General features: G+C 31.3%; 2 protein-coding genes across 2 annotated transcripts in view; one reads left to right on the forward strand and one right to left on the reverse strand.

The window, feature by feature from the left end:
* LOC133329960 (dynein light chain roadblock-type 2) overlaps positions 1-15,627 on the forward strand; it is a 189,260-nt gene that overhangs the window by 152,857 nt on the left and 20,776 nt on the right. The window lies entirely within an intron of this gene.
* Positions 2,573-13,949, reverse strand: LOC133329940 (dystrobrevin beta). The gene is made up of 7 exons (XM_061538397.1): positions 13,508-13,949; positions 12,609-13,441; positions 10,068-10,692; positions 9,690-9,881; positions 5,950-6,399; positions 4,748-4,794; positions 2,573-2,666 (listed from the first exon to the last, which is right to left on the reverse strand). Exons 1-7 carry the CDS (start codon positions 13,929-13,931, stop codon positions 2,595-2,597), a joined length of 2,643 nt encoding a protein of 880 aa, XP_061394381.1. The 5' UTR covers positions 13,932-13,949; the 3' UTR covers positions 2,573-2,594.

A 15,627-nucleotide genomic window follows, 5' to 3' on the forward strand; every position in this document is an offset into this window, starting at 1 on the left:
TCCCTAATGGTTCATTTTAGATGGTCAGTGTCAATGGAAAACTTATTCTACATCAAATTTTGTTGGGGGCCACCGAGCAAAAGAAATCTGTATATAGAATATATATCCGCCAAAAATCGGTATTTATATTTGGAATAATTGAAAAAAGAAAAAGAATATTTGCTATAAAATTATTTTCCGATTGTGCCCATATCTCCAATAAGGATTCATGTTAGGAGGTTGGTGTCAATGGAAAAAATATATATATATATATATATATTGTGTATATATATATATATTGTGTAAAAAAGAAAAAGAATATTTACTATAAAATTGTTTTCCAATTTTGCCCAAATCTTCCCTAATGGTTCAGTTTAGGGGGCCACTGTCAATGAAAAACTTATTCTATATCAAATTCCGTTAGGGGTCACCGAACAAAAGAAATCGGTATATAGACTATATATCCGCAAAATATCGGTTTTAATTTGTGAATGCGAAAAGGATACTATAAAGAATTATTTGCTTTAAAATGGTTTTCCAATTGTGCCCATATATCCACTAAGGCCCAGTGTCAATGGAAAACGTATTCAACATCAAATTTCGTTAAGGGTCACCGAACAAAAGAAATCGGTATATAGAATATATATCCCAAAACAATCGGTATTTATATTTGGAATAACTGAAAAAAGAAAAATAATATTTGCTTTAAAATGGTTTCCTAATTGTGCTCATACCTTCCCTAACGGTTCATTTTAGGGTGTCAGTGTCAATTGTAAACTTATTCTACATCAAATTTCAAAAGAAATCGTTATATAGAATATATCCGCAAAAAATCGTTTTTAATTTGTGAATGTGAAAGGGAAATTTGTAAGAATTATTTGATGTAAAATGATTTCCGAAATGTGCCAATTTCTCCCCTAAGGATTCATTTTAGGAGGTCGATGTATTCTATTCTAAATCAAATTTCATTAGGGGTTACCGATCAAAAGAAATTGATACTTTTAATAAATATCCCTAAAAAGTCAGAATTTTAATTTGGTATGTTAAATTATGTTACTACATTTTGTATCCAATGTTGTACCACCACCAGCAAAATAAAACACAAATTGAATTAAAATGTGTGTGTTTTTGTGTTACAAGTTGTTTATTTATTTTTTTGTTCTTGATTATCTTATTCTTTTTTTAATAAGTTTTTGTTTTTTTTTGTTTAATTTAAATATTTATTTAGAATGGTTGTTGGTATGTATGACGAACGTGGTGTAAGGTGTTTATTTGATTTTTTTCTTCTTTTGTATTTCAAAAAATTCTGAGCATACAACATACGACAATGTTTTATTTATTTATTTTTTTATATATAAATTCTATTTTTCATTTATTATTGAAAGGATTAAGTACGTATAGTGGAGCATACAATTAGATGGATGTATGTATGTACGGATGAAAGAGTTTATTTAATTTGTTTTTGTTTCTATATTAAGTTATTTTTTTTAACTGGTCTTGTTCTTGGTTGGTTGATTAAGGATTTGTGTTTTAAATTGTTTGTTTTGTTTTTGATTAATTATATTTTGTTATCTTTTATATATATTTTTTTATATATGTATATGATGTATGCATAAGTAGTTTTGTTTGTTTTTTTTTATAAATAATATATGTATGTACAAAGTTACCATGTATTAATAAACATAAATAAATATTTTTTGTTAATTTTTAATATATATATTTCTGGTAAAGCAATTTAACTTGAGTTTCTTTAAGGAAATGTATTTAGTTGAGAGTGTTTGTATGTTTGTGTTTTGTTTTTTGAATATGAATAAATATGTTTTGAAAAATTGAACTGAAATTGTGATTTGTGGTCCCCGGAAATTTAGGACCAGGTTGTTGCTGGGTTATGATATATTGCAAGTTGTTTGGTTTTTGTTTTGTTTATATAATGTAAATGGTTTTGAGTTGACAAGATTTTAGCATTACAACATTTTTTGCTGTGTTAATGTTAACAATTTGTTTTTTTTATATATTTATTTCTTTTATATAAATTGCTATTTTATTTTAGTCTTTAAATGGGGATTAGGATTAACAAAGTTTCTTCTTCTTCATCTTTTTTTCTATAATATACTTTTGTTTTTGTATATATACTTAACTTGCTGGTTTTGTTTATAATAATAAAGTTCTATATCAAACATTTTGCAAATGAGTTGGTATATATGTATATTTTTTGTTTAAATATTTTTTAGTCTTAATTTTTGTTTTTAGATTTTAAGTTATTTATTTGAAATATCCATTAGTTTAACAAATCTAAGTTTTACATTTTTCATTCAAACGTCGTCCCATGGTATCATTCAATAATATTATTAATATTATCTTTTTTATTATGCATTTAGGTATTACAAAAAAATATGAAATATTTTTCCCTTACATTGTTGTTGTTGTTTTTATGATAAAAATTAGGATAAAAAGTTGTTTGTTTTTTTTAATAAATATTGTTGTATAGATCGTATATTTGAACTAATTTTTTTATTTCAAATTAGTTTTTTATTAAACACTTTTCTAGTTCATTTCTTTCATTAAATATAAATTTTAGTTAAATTTGTTGCCGGTTGTAAATTCAATTTATGGAATTAGTTCTTTTGCGTGTGTAAAGACCATTGGGCAAATTGTTCCTGCCACTGGCTACTGGCTGAGTTGGTTTGCTGGAAATAAAAAAAAATATAGAAAAGAAATTAATTATTAATAATTCAATACATTTGAAATCTAACGTAACCTCAAATTGCCTAAAAAACTTTTGTATATATTCACAAAATAAAGGTATATATTCACAAAGAATATTTGCTATAAAATTGTTTTCCGATTGTGCCCATATCTCCACTAAGGCTTCATTTTAGGGGGTCAGTGTCAATGGAAAACTTATTCTATAGCAAATTTTGTTAGAGGTCACCGAGCAAAAGAAATCGATATATAGACTATATATACGCAAAATATTGGTTTTAATTTGTGGATTTAAAAAAAGCGAGTAATAAGAATTAATTGCTTTACAATGGTTTCCCAATGTTGCCCATATCTCCACTAAGGCTTCATTTTAGGGGCCTGTGTCAATGGAAAACATATTCTACATTAAATTTCGTGTGGGGTCACCAAACTGAAGAAGTCGGTATATAGAATATATATCCGCGAAAAATCGGTATTTATACTTGGAATAATTGAAAAAAGAAAAAGAATATTTGCTTTAAAATGGTTTCCAAATTTTGCCCATATCTTCCCTAATGGTTCATTTTAGGGGGCCAGTGTCAATGGAAAACTTATTCTATATCAAATTTTGTTAGGGGTCACCGAGCAAAAGAAATCGATATATAGACTATATATCCGCAAAATATCGGTTTTAATTTGTGAATTTAAAAAAGAGAGTAATAAGACTTAATTGCTTTAAAATGGTTTCCCAATTGTGCTCATATCTTCCCTAATGGTTCATTTTAGGGGGCCAGTGTCAATGAAAAACTTATTCTACATTCAATGTCGTGTGGGGTCACCGAACAAAAAAAGTCGGTATATAGAATATATATCCCCAAAAAGTCGATATTTACATATGGAATAATTGAAAAAAGAAAAAGAATATTAACTATAAAACGGTTTCCCAATTGTGCCCATATCTCCACTATGGTTTCATTTTAGCCGGTTGGTTTTAATGAAAAAAATTTTCTACATCAAATTTCATAATGGGTCCCCGAGCAAAAGAAATCTGTATATAGACTATATTATCCGCAAAATATCGAGTTAATTTGTGAATGCGAAAAGGAAATAAGTAACAATTATTTGATTTAAAAAGGGTTTAAATTTTGCACATATCTTCCCTAATGGTTCATTTTAGGGGGTCAGTGTCAATGGAAAAAATATTATACCTCAAATTTCCTGAGGGGTCACCGAGCAAAAGAAATCAGTGTATAGAATAAATATCCACTAAATATTGTTTATATTTTTATAAATTTCAAAAGAAATTATAAAGATTAATTAGCTATATATTTGTTTCCGATTTGAGCCGATATCTTCTTTATTACATCATTTTTGGGTATTGTTGTCAATGGAAAAAATATTCTATGGCAATTTTCATTAGAGATCTTCGACCAAAAGAAGTCTGTAAGTATGAAAAATATATCTAAAATATCTATTATAATTTAAGGTTACAAATTAGAAATCATTTTAAGTATTTTCGGTAAAATAGTTTTTAATTATGACCATATCATCCCTAATGCATTATTTTAGGTGGTTGGTGTCAATGGAAAAAATATTCTATGGTAAATTTCATGAAGGGTCTTCGACCAAAAGAAGTCTGTAAGTATACAAAATATACCTAAAATATCGATTACAATTTGAGGTTACAAATAATAAATTATTTATAACTATTTTGGGTAAAATAGTTTCCGAATTATGACCATATCTTCCCAAAAGCATTATTTTAGGTGGTTGTTGTCAATGGAAGAAATACTCTATGGCATATTTCATTAGGGGTCTTCGTCCGAAAGGAACCTATAAATTCAATATAACCCCCCGAAATATCAATTACAATTTTAGGTTATAAAAACGAAAAAAAGTTTTATGATTATTTGCTGATAAATGGTTTTTGATTTGTGCCGATATCTGCCTTAACACTCGCTTCTAGATGATTGGTGCCAATGAAAAAAATATTCTAATGTATACTCTATATATACCCTAAAAATATCGATTATATATTGAAATTATTATTAATAAGAAATTGAAGTTTAATTTTTTTGAAATTTACCTTATCATTCCAATCAACATTTATTGTTTGTTGGGGGTCTTCAAAATCTGCAAGAATGTTAGAAAAAGAAAATCATGATTTTAGAAATAGAATTCAAGACCCAAGTGTTTTTTTAATTGATATACCAAAAAATCTAAATGAAAGAAAAAACTGAACTGAAGAGGATATTAGTTAACGCCACAATATTCTATATATGTTTAGACGAATAGTAAAACACATGGTGCTACAAGTTGGGAGAAACAACAACAACACAATAAATGTTTTGCTTTGTTTTTGTGTGTGTTTTTTTTTACTTGTAAATTGACCTAGTTGTACCTATAATACTGTAGGAAACTATAATTTACCTTGAGGTTATAAATGAAATATATATATTTTTTAATTTGAAACAATCGCCTAAAAGTATGCAACAATTTCTAGTATATTTTTTATATTCCATTTATAACTTGCCATTTGAAAGGCTATGATTTCCTGGGTCATTTTATAAGTATCGGTGTTTGTTTCTTGATGTGACAACTTGACAACTACATTTACTATATGGAAATGAGGTCTCTTTATCGATCTGTCTAATCTGGGATATGATGTACCTTTTAAGATCTCGGGAAACATCATGAACCTATTATAATACACTATGAGAATGGTCAAAACCAAAACAAAAAATATCGAGTAAAGGCGAAAAGGCTCTAAATAGTCTAATAATGGTATGTGTGTGGTATATTACAGAATAGAATAGAAAAAGGAATAGAGAACAAATTAGAAGGAGGCAACAAACAACAACATGGTATACTATATATGTATATATACAAACAACTATAAGATGATGAGAGGCTAAAACAACAACACAGGAGGAAGCGGTTTGTTCGATTCGGTGGTTTCGATAGGCAAAGTAAGAAAAATATGAATTCAGAATTTTTTGCTTTAAATCAAACAATACCATCTGAGCAATGAAAGATGTTTTGAAAATTTGTATTTGTATTTTTTTTTTTTGGATTGGTATTACTGATGGATGACTTTTGGGTGGAGGGGGTAGAAGAAAATAACAACAAAAAACATATACCTTTTTGGTTTTTTTTTTGTGGTGGAACAATTACAACAATTGGTAAAATTTTAAATATAATTAATTTTTTTCGTTTTTGTTTATAAACTCAAACTATATTTTAAAAGATGAGCGTGCATAATCAACTGCAATTCATCGATTGTCTCACCGATTTCATGCAATAGTGGGAAACCAGCATCTGCATCATCGATGAGAACCTCAGGATAGTGTTTATAGCCCATGACACGATTGATGTGGGCATGCTCCTCATCAATATCAAAATCGGAATCTAATTCAACTTCGGAATCATGATCGAGACGATATTCAAGATCTTTTAACAGCAAGTGATTGTTGCCGCCCACAACACTACCAGCACCAGCACCACTAGCTAAGGCGGCAGCCATTGATCCTAGGAAATCATGGTCGTTAGAGGAGTGCAGCAATTGTTGCTGTTGTTGTTGTTGCTGTTGCAGATGTCTTATACTTGAAGATATACCACTACTATCGCATAGACTTAAACCAAAATTATAATCCAAATCGAAATCGTCATACGCCTCGTCTTCTTCATTTTCTTCGAGATCTTCGGCTGATTCATCACCTTCTATGTGACGTAGTAAGTCTACTGGCATATTTAAATGCATTAATAATATAGTATATATATATGTATATAGTGTATATATATTTAGAGAGAGATAGACAGTATGTATGTGTATAGATGTATATATCCAATATTTTTTTGGAAAGCAATTTATCTTCATATGGCGAGAGAGACAGAGAGAAAGAATGCATAATAGAGAATAAGTTAAGTAGTAGCACAAAACGTAGAAGATGATACTCAATCTAACAATTGCAGTGTTTGTGTCTTTTACGTCTATTGGGAAAGTAATCTATAACAGAGAAAAAAACAGAATTGAAAGAATTGTGAAATCATTGCAAATCAAACCATCATTCACCATTATATTTGGAGCAGGTGGGGCGGTAGAGGTAAGAGAGAGTAGAGTAGGGTGGGGAAAAAGCAGCTCCGTTTGTGGGTGTGTGTGTGCGTGGGGGATTCAAGTCATGCTTTCACAAAAAAAAAAACTATGTGTCGAAATTAAAAAACAATTAGAACAACAGGTTACAAATGGGTAATTATTTATTCTAGTTCCGAATTATGACCATATCTTCCCTAATGCATTATTTTAGGTGGTTGGTGTCAACGGAAAAAATATGCTATGGCAAATTTCATGAAGGGTCTTCGACCAAATGAAGTCTGTACGTATTCAAAATTTACCAAAAAATCGGTTATAATTTGAGGTTACAAATAAACATTTATTAATAAATATTTGCTGTAAAATAGTTTCCGAATTATGACCATATCTTCCCTAATGCATAACTTTTAGGTGGTTGGTGTCAATGGAAAAACTATTCTATGGCAAATTTCATGAAGGGTCTTCGACCAAATGAAGTCTGTAAATACTAAAAATTTTCCTAAAATATCGATTATAATTTGGGGTTACAACTCACGAAGTAAATACTAAAAATTTTCCTAAAATATCGATTATAATTTGAGGTTACAACTGCATAAGTAAGTATAATTATTAGTTGTAAAATAGATTCCGAATTATGACCATAACTTCCCTAATCCATTATTTTAGGTGGTTGGTCTCAATGGAAAAAAATATTCTACGGTAAATTTCATTAGGGGTCTTTCACCAAATGAAGTCTGTAAGTATTCAAAATTTTCCTAAAATGACGATTATAATTTGAGGTTGCAACGGCATAATTAAATATAATTATTTGCTGTAAAATAGTTTCCGAATTATGAGCATATCTTTTCTTATGCATTATTTTAGGTAGTTGGTCACAATGGAAATTTCGACGGGTCACCGAACAAAAGAATTATGTAAATATAATATTAATCCCTAAAATATGGGGATAGATTTTTTATATTACAAAAATAAATGATTACAAATTAATTGGTATAATATTTTAATTTTGTTGATATATTCCTTAAAAATTCATTTTATCGCATTGGTGTCAATGGAAAAGTGGTTCTATAACAAATTCAAGGAGGGGTCACCAAACAAAAGAAACTGCTATTTTGGATATATATCCATGAAAATATATTTTCCAATTTTGATATAGAAAAAGTAAAGTCATAACAATAATTTAATATAATACTGATTCCGAATTCGGTCGAAATTTCCTCCATTATGTCATGTTAGCTATATGGTGTCAATGGAAAACTTGTTCTATACCAAATTTCATGAAGGGTCTCTGAACAAGGGAAAACTTTATATGTACTATAAATCAGTAAAAATGAGGTATTAATTTGAATATATATACAAAAAATATATATCTTTATTAATATACTGCTGTAACATTCGATATTCGATTTTCCTAATTTTTAACAAAATAACCAGTAATAGCAGGAGGGAGTGGTGTAAAAGTAGGAACTATTCTTTATTCCAATATATACCAGCTTATATATCTAGATATGAGAAATAATATCGTTGGAATTTTGGTCCAGCTTAAAATAAAATATAAATGTATTGGGAAAAATCACCCCCAAGTCTGGACATTTTCAATCAGAAGTCGTAACTTTAGGAGGTTGATATTAAGGAGAAAAATATTCGTTATTGTATTTCACTATGGGTCCCCATACAAATGAAATTTGTAACTGTGTTACATATAACAAAAAAGTAATCAAACAAATTGGACTTTGTTTTGGGGAATATTTTACAATACTTAATTATGGAAAAAAACTAATTTTCGAATTTCATCAAATTCAATGGAAATCAGCACTTTAGGTAGTTGATGTTAAGAAGAAAAATATTCTATACTAAATTCTACAATGGATCCCCATACAAAAGAAATTCATAAATATGAAATATATAGCAATAAATTAACAATCCAAATTGGGTTTTATTTCTGGAGATTTTCTCACAATAGTTTATAAAAGTAAGAAAACATAATTTCAAATCTGACCAAATTCAGTCAGAATTCAGTATTTTAGGTGAAAAGTATTCTATATAAAATTTCATTATAGGTCTCCACATAAAACAAATCCGTAATTGGATCATATATCTCAAAAAATCCAGTTTTGTTTAGTTAAATTGTTTTCATGATGGAGCGATGAACCTACATATATTCCAAATTTGGACAATTTTAAGCAGAAGGCTTCATTTTAGCCGGCTGGTGTCAATGAGATAATTATGCTAAAGCAAATTTAACTATAGGTCTACTCACAAGAAAAATCTGCAACTCTGCAATATTTATGAATAGATTAACAAAACAAATTTGGTTATGAAAATGAACTTTGTATTGGAAAATGTTTCTAAAAAAACTTCTTTATGGAGAACATAATGTCTCAGTAGTGGTAGGTTTATTCAATATTTCCATTCAAATGCAATCTTTAAATCCCTCCAAACACACACAAACACAAGGAAGAAAGCTTTTACCACAGGGAAAGTAAAGGATTTGTTGCATATTCGATATAAAAAAGCCACTTACCTAAAGGCATTATAAAACGGGTCTGAGAAGAAGGTTTAATTGCTTGTACTGCAAAAACGTTTATTATTTTTTGTTATACACACATACAAACGCGGCCAGGCCACACACACACATATATTCAAAGATAAAGGAACCATTTAGAAACATTTAAATTTTGTTCTTTGTATAGTAAAAGATATAAGTTTTCTACAATTGTAAGCTGCTGGCGATAGACATTTATGTGCGTTTGGTGTGTGTGATGGGTAGAGGTCCCAGTTGGAAAAAAAATAGAGAATAGCCAAAAACTACAACGCATTTTTTATCAGTTACACACAGACTGAGAAGTAGGGAGAGAGAGAATAATGAATGAGCTGGTGATTCTATGCTAGGCATGGCCAACATTTTTTTCAACGACAAGCATTTGCAATGATTTACCTGTATTGAGATCATTAAGAAGTGTTGATAACATATCAATTGAAGACTCATGGACTTCATCTTTTGTCTCATGTGTTAGTTGTTGTTCATGGGCAGAGGAGGAGGAATCATTTTCATGAACACTTTCGCGATGTTGATCATTATTGGATGGCTCATTAGTCGAATCAAGATTAAAGTATTCATCGACATCAACTGTATTGTTTTGAGAAAATTTCATTAAAACTAAAAAATATATAGAAGCCTTAAGAACCAAAAACCTTTTCTTCTTACACTTTCCTAAAACAAAACAGGCTTAACAAAACTTATAGAAAATTTGTTGCTTGTACTTAAGAGAGAGATTACCGGAAAAATCAAATATTTCTTATATCTTATACTCACTTCCACTTCCATTGCTATTAAAACCACCCCTTGATTCCGTTGCATCTAAGGGATTTTGACCGAACTGATTTTGATTTAATGGCGAGGCTTGTTGCATACGCAGCACACTACCGGCAGCCGATGAGCTGCCTAACATACTGTGGCCACCACCGGCTGTATTGCTTGACATTTGATTAAGTAACGAGCCCATGGGTGAGGTACCCAAGGTGTTGAGACCCCCACTGCCACCTCCTGAGGCACAACCACCTCCGCCGCCGCTGCCAGCCATGGGCATGGGTGGTGATTTACCAGAGCGAGGACTAGAATTTGGTGTTGATCTGGGTGAAGAGGTCTGTTGATTTTTTAACATACGCATAAGACCCTCTAGTTGTTCCATAAGTTGTCGCCGTGAATCTTGTAGGGCACCCAAATGGCCCTCCAGTTCACCTTTACGTTGACGCAATGCTCGCAGTTCATTGATTAAAGCTGGATTTTCGGGAGCCATTTGTTCGGCTTCTTGCTGACGTCGTAGACGGGCAATTTCACGCATTATTTCCTTGTTCTTACATTCTAATTGAGATATAAGTTCACGTTGGGCTCTGGAATTATCCGAGGCAATGTTATCCGTATTGCTTGTATTGCTGGGCTGGAAAAAAAAGAGAAAGGAAATTAAAAATTATTAACAAAAAATAATAATAACGAATATAATATGGTTTTGTGTCAATGTAGGAAATATTCTATATGAAATGTCGCTATAGATCACCGACCAGATGATGCCTCCATATATTATATAACAAATATCTTTAAAATATTTATACAAATTTAAAAATATAATTAAAATTTTTTTGTGAAAAGGCATTTTTAAATCATTACCATTTCACCCTGAAGGCTTCATCGTAGAGGACTGGTTTCAATGAGAAAAATATTCTACACTAATTTTTACTATGGGTCTCCACATAAAAGAAATCTGTATCTTTAAAATACATAGGTTTAAATTATCAAAACAAATTTGATGACAAAAATATATTTTTACTATTTTATTGGTGAAAAGGTGTTTTCAAATCAGGCCCAATACACCCTGAAGGCTTTATCGTAGAAGATTGGTTTCAATAAGAAAAATATTCTATACTAAATTTTACTATGGGTTTCCATATAAAATAAATCTGTATCTTTAAAATACATAGGTATAAATTATCAAAACAAATTTGAGGACAAAAATATATTTTTACTATTTTATTGGTGAAAAGGTGTTTTCAAATCAGGCCCAATACACCCTGAAGGCTTTATCGTAGAGGATTGGTTTCAATGAGAGAAATATTCTATACTAAATTTTACTATGGGTCTCCATATAAAATAAATCTGTATCTTTTTCAATTCAATTCATTTTTTTTTATAAACAAGAACCTAGCCCAAAGGGCCATGAGCGATTCCAAAAACTTCTTTACATGGACTACTCCAAAAGCTTAAAATTAACAGTATATCACTTAATTATATCATAACCAACAATACATGAACTACTCCAAAGGCTTAAAATTAATTAACGATTAATTATTAATCAATCCATAAATTCAAATTAAAACATATCTTTAAAATACATAGGTATAAATTATCAAAACAAATTTGAGGACAAAAATGTGTTTATACTATTTAATAGGTAAAATTGCATTTTCAAATCAGGCCCAATTTACCATGGGTCTCCACATAAAAGAAATGTGTATGTTAAAAATACATAGATATAAATTATCAAAATAAAATTGATGACAAAAATGTATTTTGTACTATTTTTTCGGTGAAAAGGCATTATTAAATTTGGTCAAATTCACCCAAAGGACTTCATTTCAGGAGATCGGTGTTAATGGGAAAAATATTCTATACTAAATTTCACTAAGGGTATCCACATAAAACAAATATGTGGCTTTATAATATATAGCAATAAATTACCAAAACAGATTCAAAAAAAAAATCACACAATGCTTCATTATGGAGAAAACATGCAATATATTTCCTAACCCTTCCCAATTCGCCCAGATAGCTTCATTTAAGACACTGGTTCTAAGGAGAAAAATATTCTACATCAAATTTCAGTATAGGTCTCCACACAGAAGAAATCGGTAACTGTATTATAGATTGCTATAAATTAATTGTTTTCTCTCACAACGCTTTATTGAACATACTCCAAACCTGGCTTAATTAGCACTGAATGCTTCATTTTAGGACACAGGTTCTAAAGAGAAAAATATTCTACATCAAAACATGACCAAATTCACAGAAAAAGCTTAATTTTAGGACACTGGTTCTAAGGAGAAAAATATTCTACATCAAATTTCAGTAAGGGTCTCCACACAGAAGAAATCGGTAACTGTATTATAGATTGCTATAAATCAATCAAACAAATTGTTTTCAGACATTTTCTCACAATGCTTTATTGTGCAGGAACACATTTTCAAACATGACCAAATTCATAGAAAAGGCTTCATTTTAGGACACAGTTTCTGTTTCTATGTAGTGTAGGTCGTTACATCAAACCAATTAGCGTTTTCAATTTTCCCCCCATCTACTTACAGCACGATTCTCTTGAGCCAAACGCGCTGCATAACGCGCTATCAAACGATGTTCTTCATCGTTGGCCGATGCAGCGGCAACACGCGACGACGATGTGCCACCACCATTGGCACTATCAACACTACGCCCGGTGGCTCTTGAATCTAGGGTACTGGAACGATCAAACAGAAGACCACCAATACCTCCTCCTCCGCCGCCTGGTATACCGGGACCACCCAGGCCATGTAACAATGAGGGATCCGCAAAACCGTTATGTGAGGGCAATGGCGACGGTGGCACAATATGTGACAGATTCAACGTCTTCTCCGGCTGTTCGGGAAATCGTGGCAACACTTGACTTGTCTTTTCCGGCACACATCGGAAACTTTTGCGCAACGAATGGCCAATCTGTTTGCTGGGCGATTTATAGCTGGAGTATTCTTTTACCTCGTGATCGTTTTGATGATTCAACGATGTCTTGCCGTGCCAAAAGCACTCCTGGCACAATTGGTAGGCGTGACACCGTTGACAACGATAACGAAAGCCGGTAAAATTCTCCTTATGGCAGACGGAACAGATTGTCGGATGGACAATTGTTTCGACGGTGGCCAGACGATGCAACAGCGGTAGCCAGACCAGACATGAGGGTCCGGGCTCAGACATAAGTGTTGCCATGAAATCGTTAACGGTGATTTTATTCTCGGAGGGGAAGATTTGCTCTTCGAGGCCATCTGTATAGTGGAATGTGGGCGATTCGTATACAGCAGCGGGCAGGGCAAGGACTTCTTTTAAGAATTCGGCTAATTTCCAGTTGACCAATTGGCCGGCACCATCTGAGATCTGAGAGAATATGTCTGTGCAAAGAGAAGAGGGGAGGAAATTAAAAATTGTTTTTTTGTTTTCTTTCGTGGTTTACTTACATCTTAGTTTATCCACCAATTTGCCGGAGCACATTGTGGCCAAGGCCACCTTAATGGAGAATACACGAATCTTGCCCGAATTGTCGGTGGTATATGCGGCTAACAACCAATTAAGTAGTAGACCAGCCTTGGAGTCGACAGGAACCTGTTGTGCTGTTGGCAGTCGTTTATTTAGATTGTGATATAGCGATGAAACCAATGTCTCCAGCCGGGCCACACTGACATCACTCTGTGGCTCCAAGGTGTTGAGGCCATTCTCGCGAAACGCCTCTATCACATTCCAGATATCGACCAAATGCAGATTTGTGGATTTTTGTATGTAGCGCAGCTTCGAGGCGGTACGATATGAGGCGAAGCGTATCGAATCGAAGGTTTGCAGACGCAAATCTTGTAGTAATGCCACCCGGGGTTCGAGTTCCATCATCTTGGCAAAAAGTTAAGTAACTAAAATTTAAAGAAAGGAAAACATTAAAAGTTGTTGTTTGATGTTGTTGTTGTTATTCCATTTTTTTGTGATTAGAAAAAAAGTTATTGCTTTCTAGTCCTTGTGTCCTTATATTTACGGAAGTTTTATGTAATGTTTCCATTTTACTTTTGCCAACCCCCTGCCCCAAACCCCTAACTATTTAAAGTCATTCCGTTACACACACACACACACACACATACAGATATTAGTTTTTCTTTTTGCGGAAATTGTTTGTTTGTATGTCACGACAACTGACTCATGACTGGAGCCTTGCAAATACTTTTTGTTGTTGTTGTTTTTGTTTTGCCACAACAGACAGGGGGACACAATACAACAATCGAGCAAAGGACAAAACGATATAAGAAGACATAAATATAGCAACATCGCCGACAACAACAAACAAATAAATGTTTTTATTAACATTTTGTTGTTGTTGCAAAACAAAATGTAGAACGAATCACAATATTATATTGGAAACAAAAACAATACAGCAGAAATAAAAGTAGAACATTAGGGGAATCTTTCGTCAACAGTGAGAGGGAGTAGGGAGGGAGAAAGGATGGGAGGAAAAAGAAATCATTTGAACCGAAAATTATTATTTTTATTGAAAAAAATCATTTTTTACTCTTTAATATAAAATCAGTAATAAGGAAAAGTTTTGGCGCCCAACATGGGTCTACAAATTTATTTTCAGAAATAAAGACAATTTTGGAGCCCAAATTTATTTTCAATTGTGAAGATAAAAAAATTAAAATCTAATTATAAGAAAAAAATAATTGAAATATTAGGGAAATGTTTTGGCGCCCAACGTGGTATGGATGATAGAAAAAATAAAAAATTATTATTTTTATTGGAAAAAATCATTTGTTACTCTTTAATAAAATAATCAGATATTGGGAAATTGTTGGCGCCCAACACGGGGCTATAGATTTATTTTTTAACAAATAAAGAAAATTTTGGCGCCCAAATTTATTTTCAATTCTGGATAATATGCGAGAAAATCCAAATATACTTAAAATGTTTGGAAAATATTTTGGCGCCCGACGTGGAGCTATTTTTTCTTACAGTACGGATGATGCGAAAAATAAAGCATTTAAACCGACAATTTTTCTTTTTATTGAAAAAAATCTTCTTTAAAATGAAATCAGAAATAAGAAACATTTTTGGCGCCCAACAAACAATTGAGAGATGTAAGAAATAAAATCGAATTATAAGGAAAATATAATTTAAATACTAAAGAAATATTTTGGCGCCCAACGTGGGGCTATTTTTTTTCTTACAATAAGGATGATAGAAAAAATATTATTATTATTACTGAAAAAATCTATTATTATTTTTGAAAAAATCTATTTTTAACTCTTTAATAAACAAAACTCAGATATTGGGAAATTGTTGGCGCTCAACATGGGTCTTCAAATATTAGTTTCAATTGTAATCGAATTTTATGGATAATAAAATTAATTAAAAATAAAAAAATCGAAATATAAATGATATAAAATCGAATTTTAAGGGTAATATAAATTGTAATATTTTGGCGCCCAACGTGAAGCTACAAATTTATTTACAGAAATAAGGAAAATTTTGGCGCCCAAATTTATTTTCAAATGTGAAGAATAAAAAAGTAAAATCGAATTATAAGGGAAATATAATTGAA

Source organism: Musca vetustissima, unplaced genomic scaffold (genome assembly GCF_032173495.1).
Source record: "Musca vetustissima isolate MV318-11 ecotype Yass unplaced genomic scaffold, APGP_CSIRO_Mvet_v1 utg16644, whole genome shotgun sequence".
Classification (NCBI taxonomy): domain Eukaryota; kingdom Metazoa; phylum Arthropoda; class Insecta; order Diptera; family Muscidae; genus Musca; species Musca vetustissima.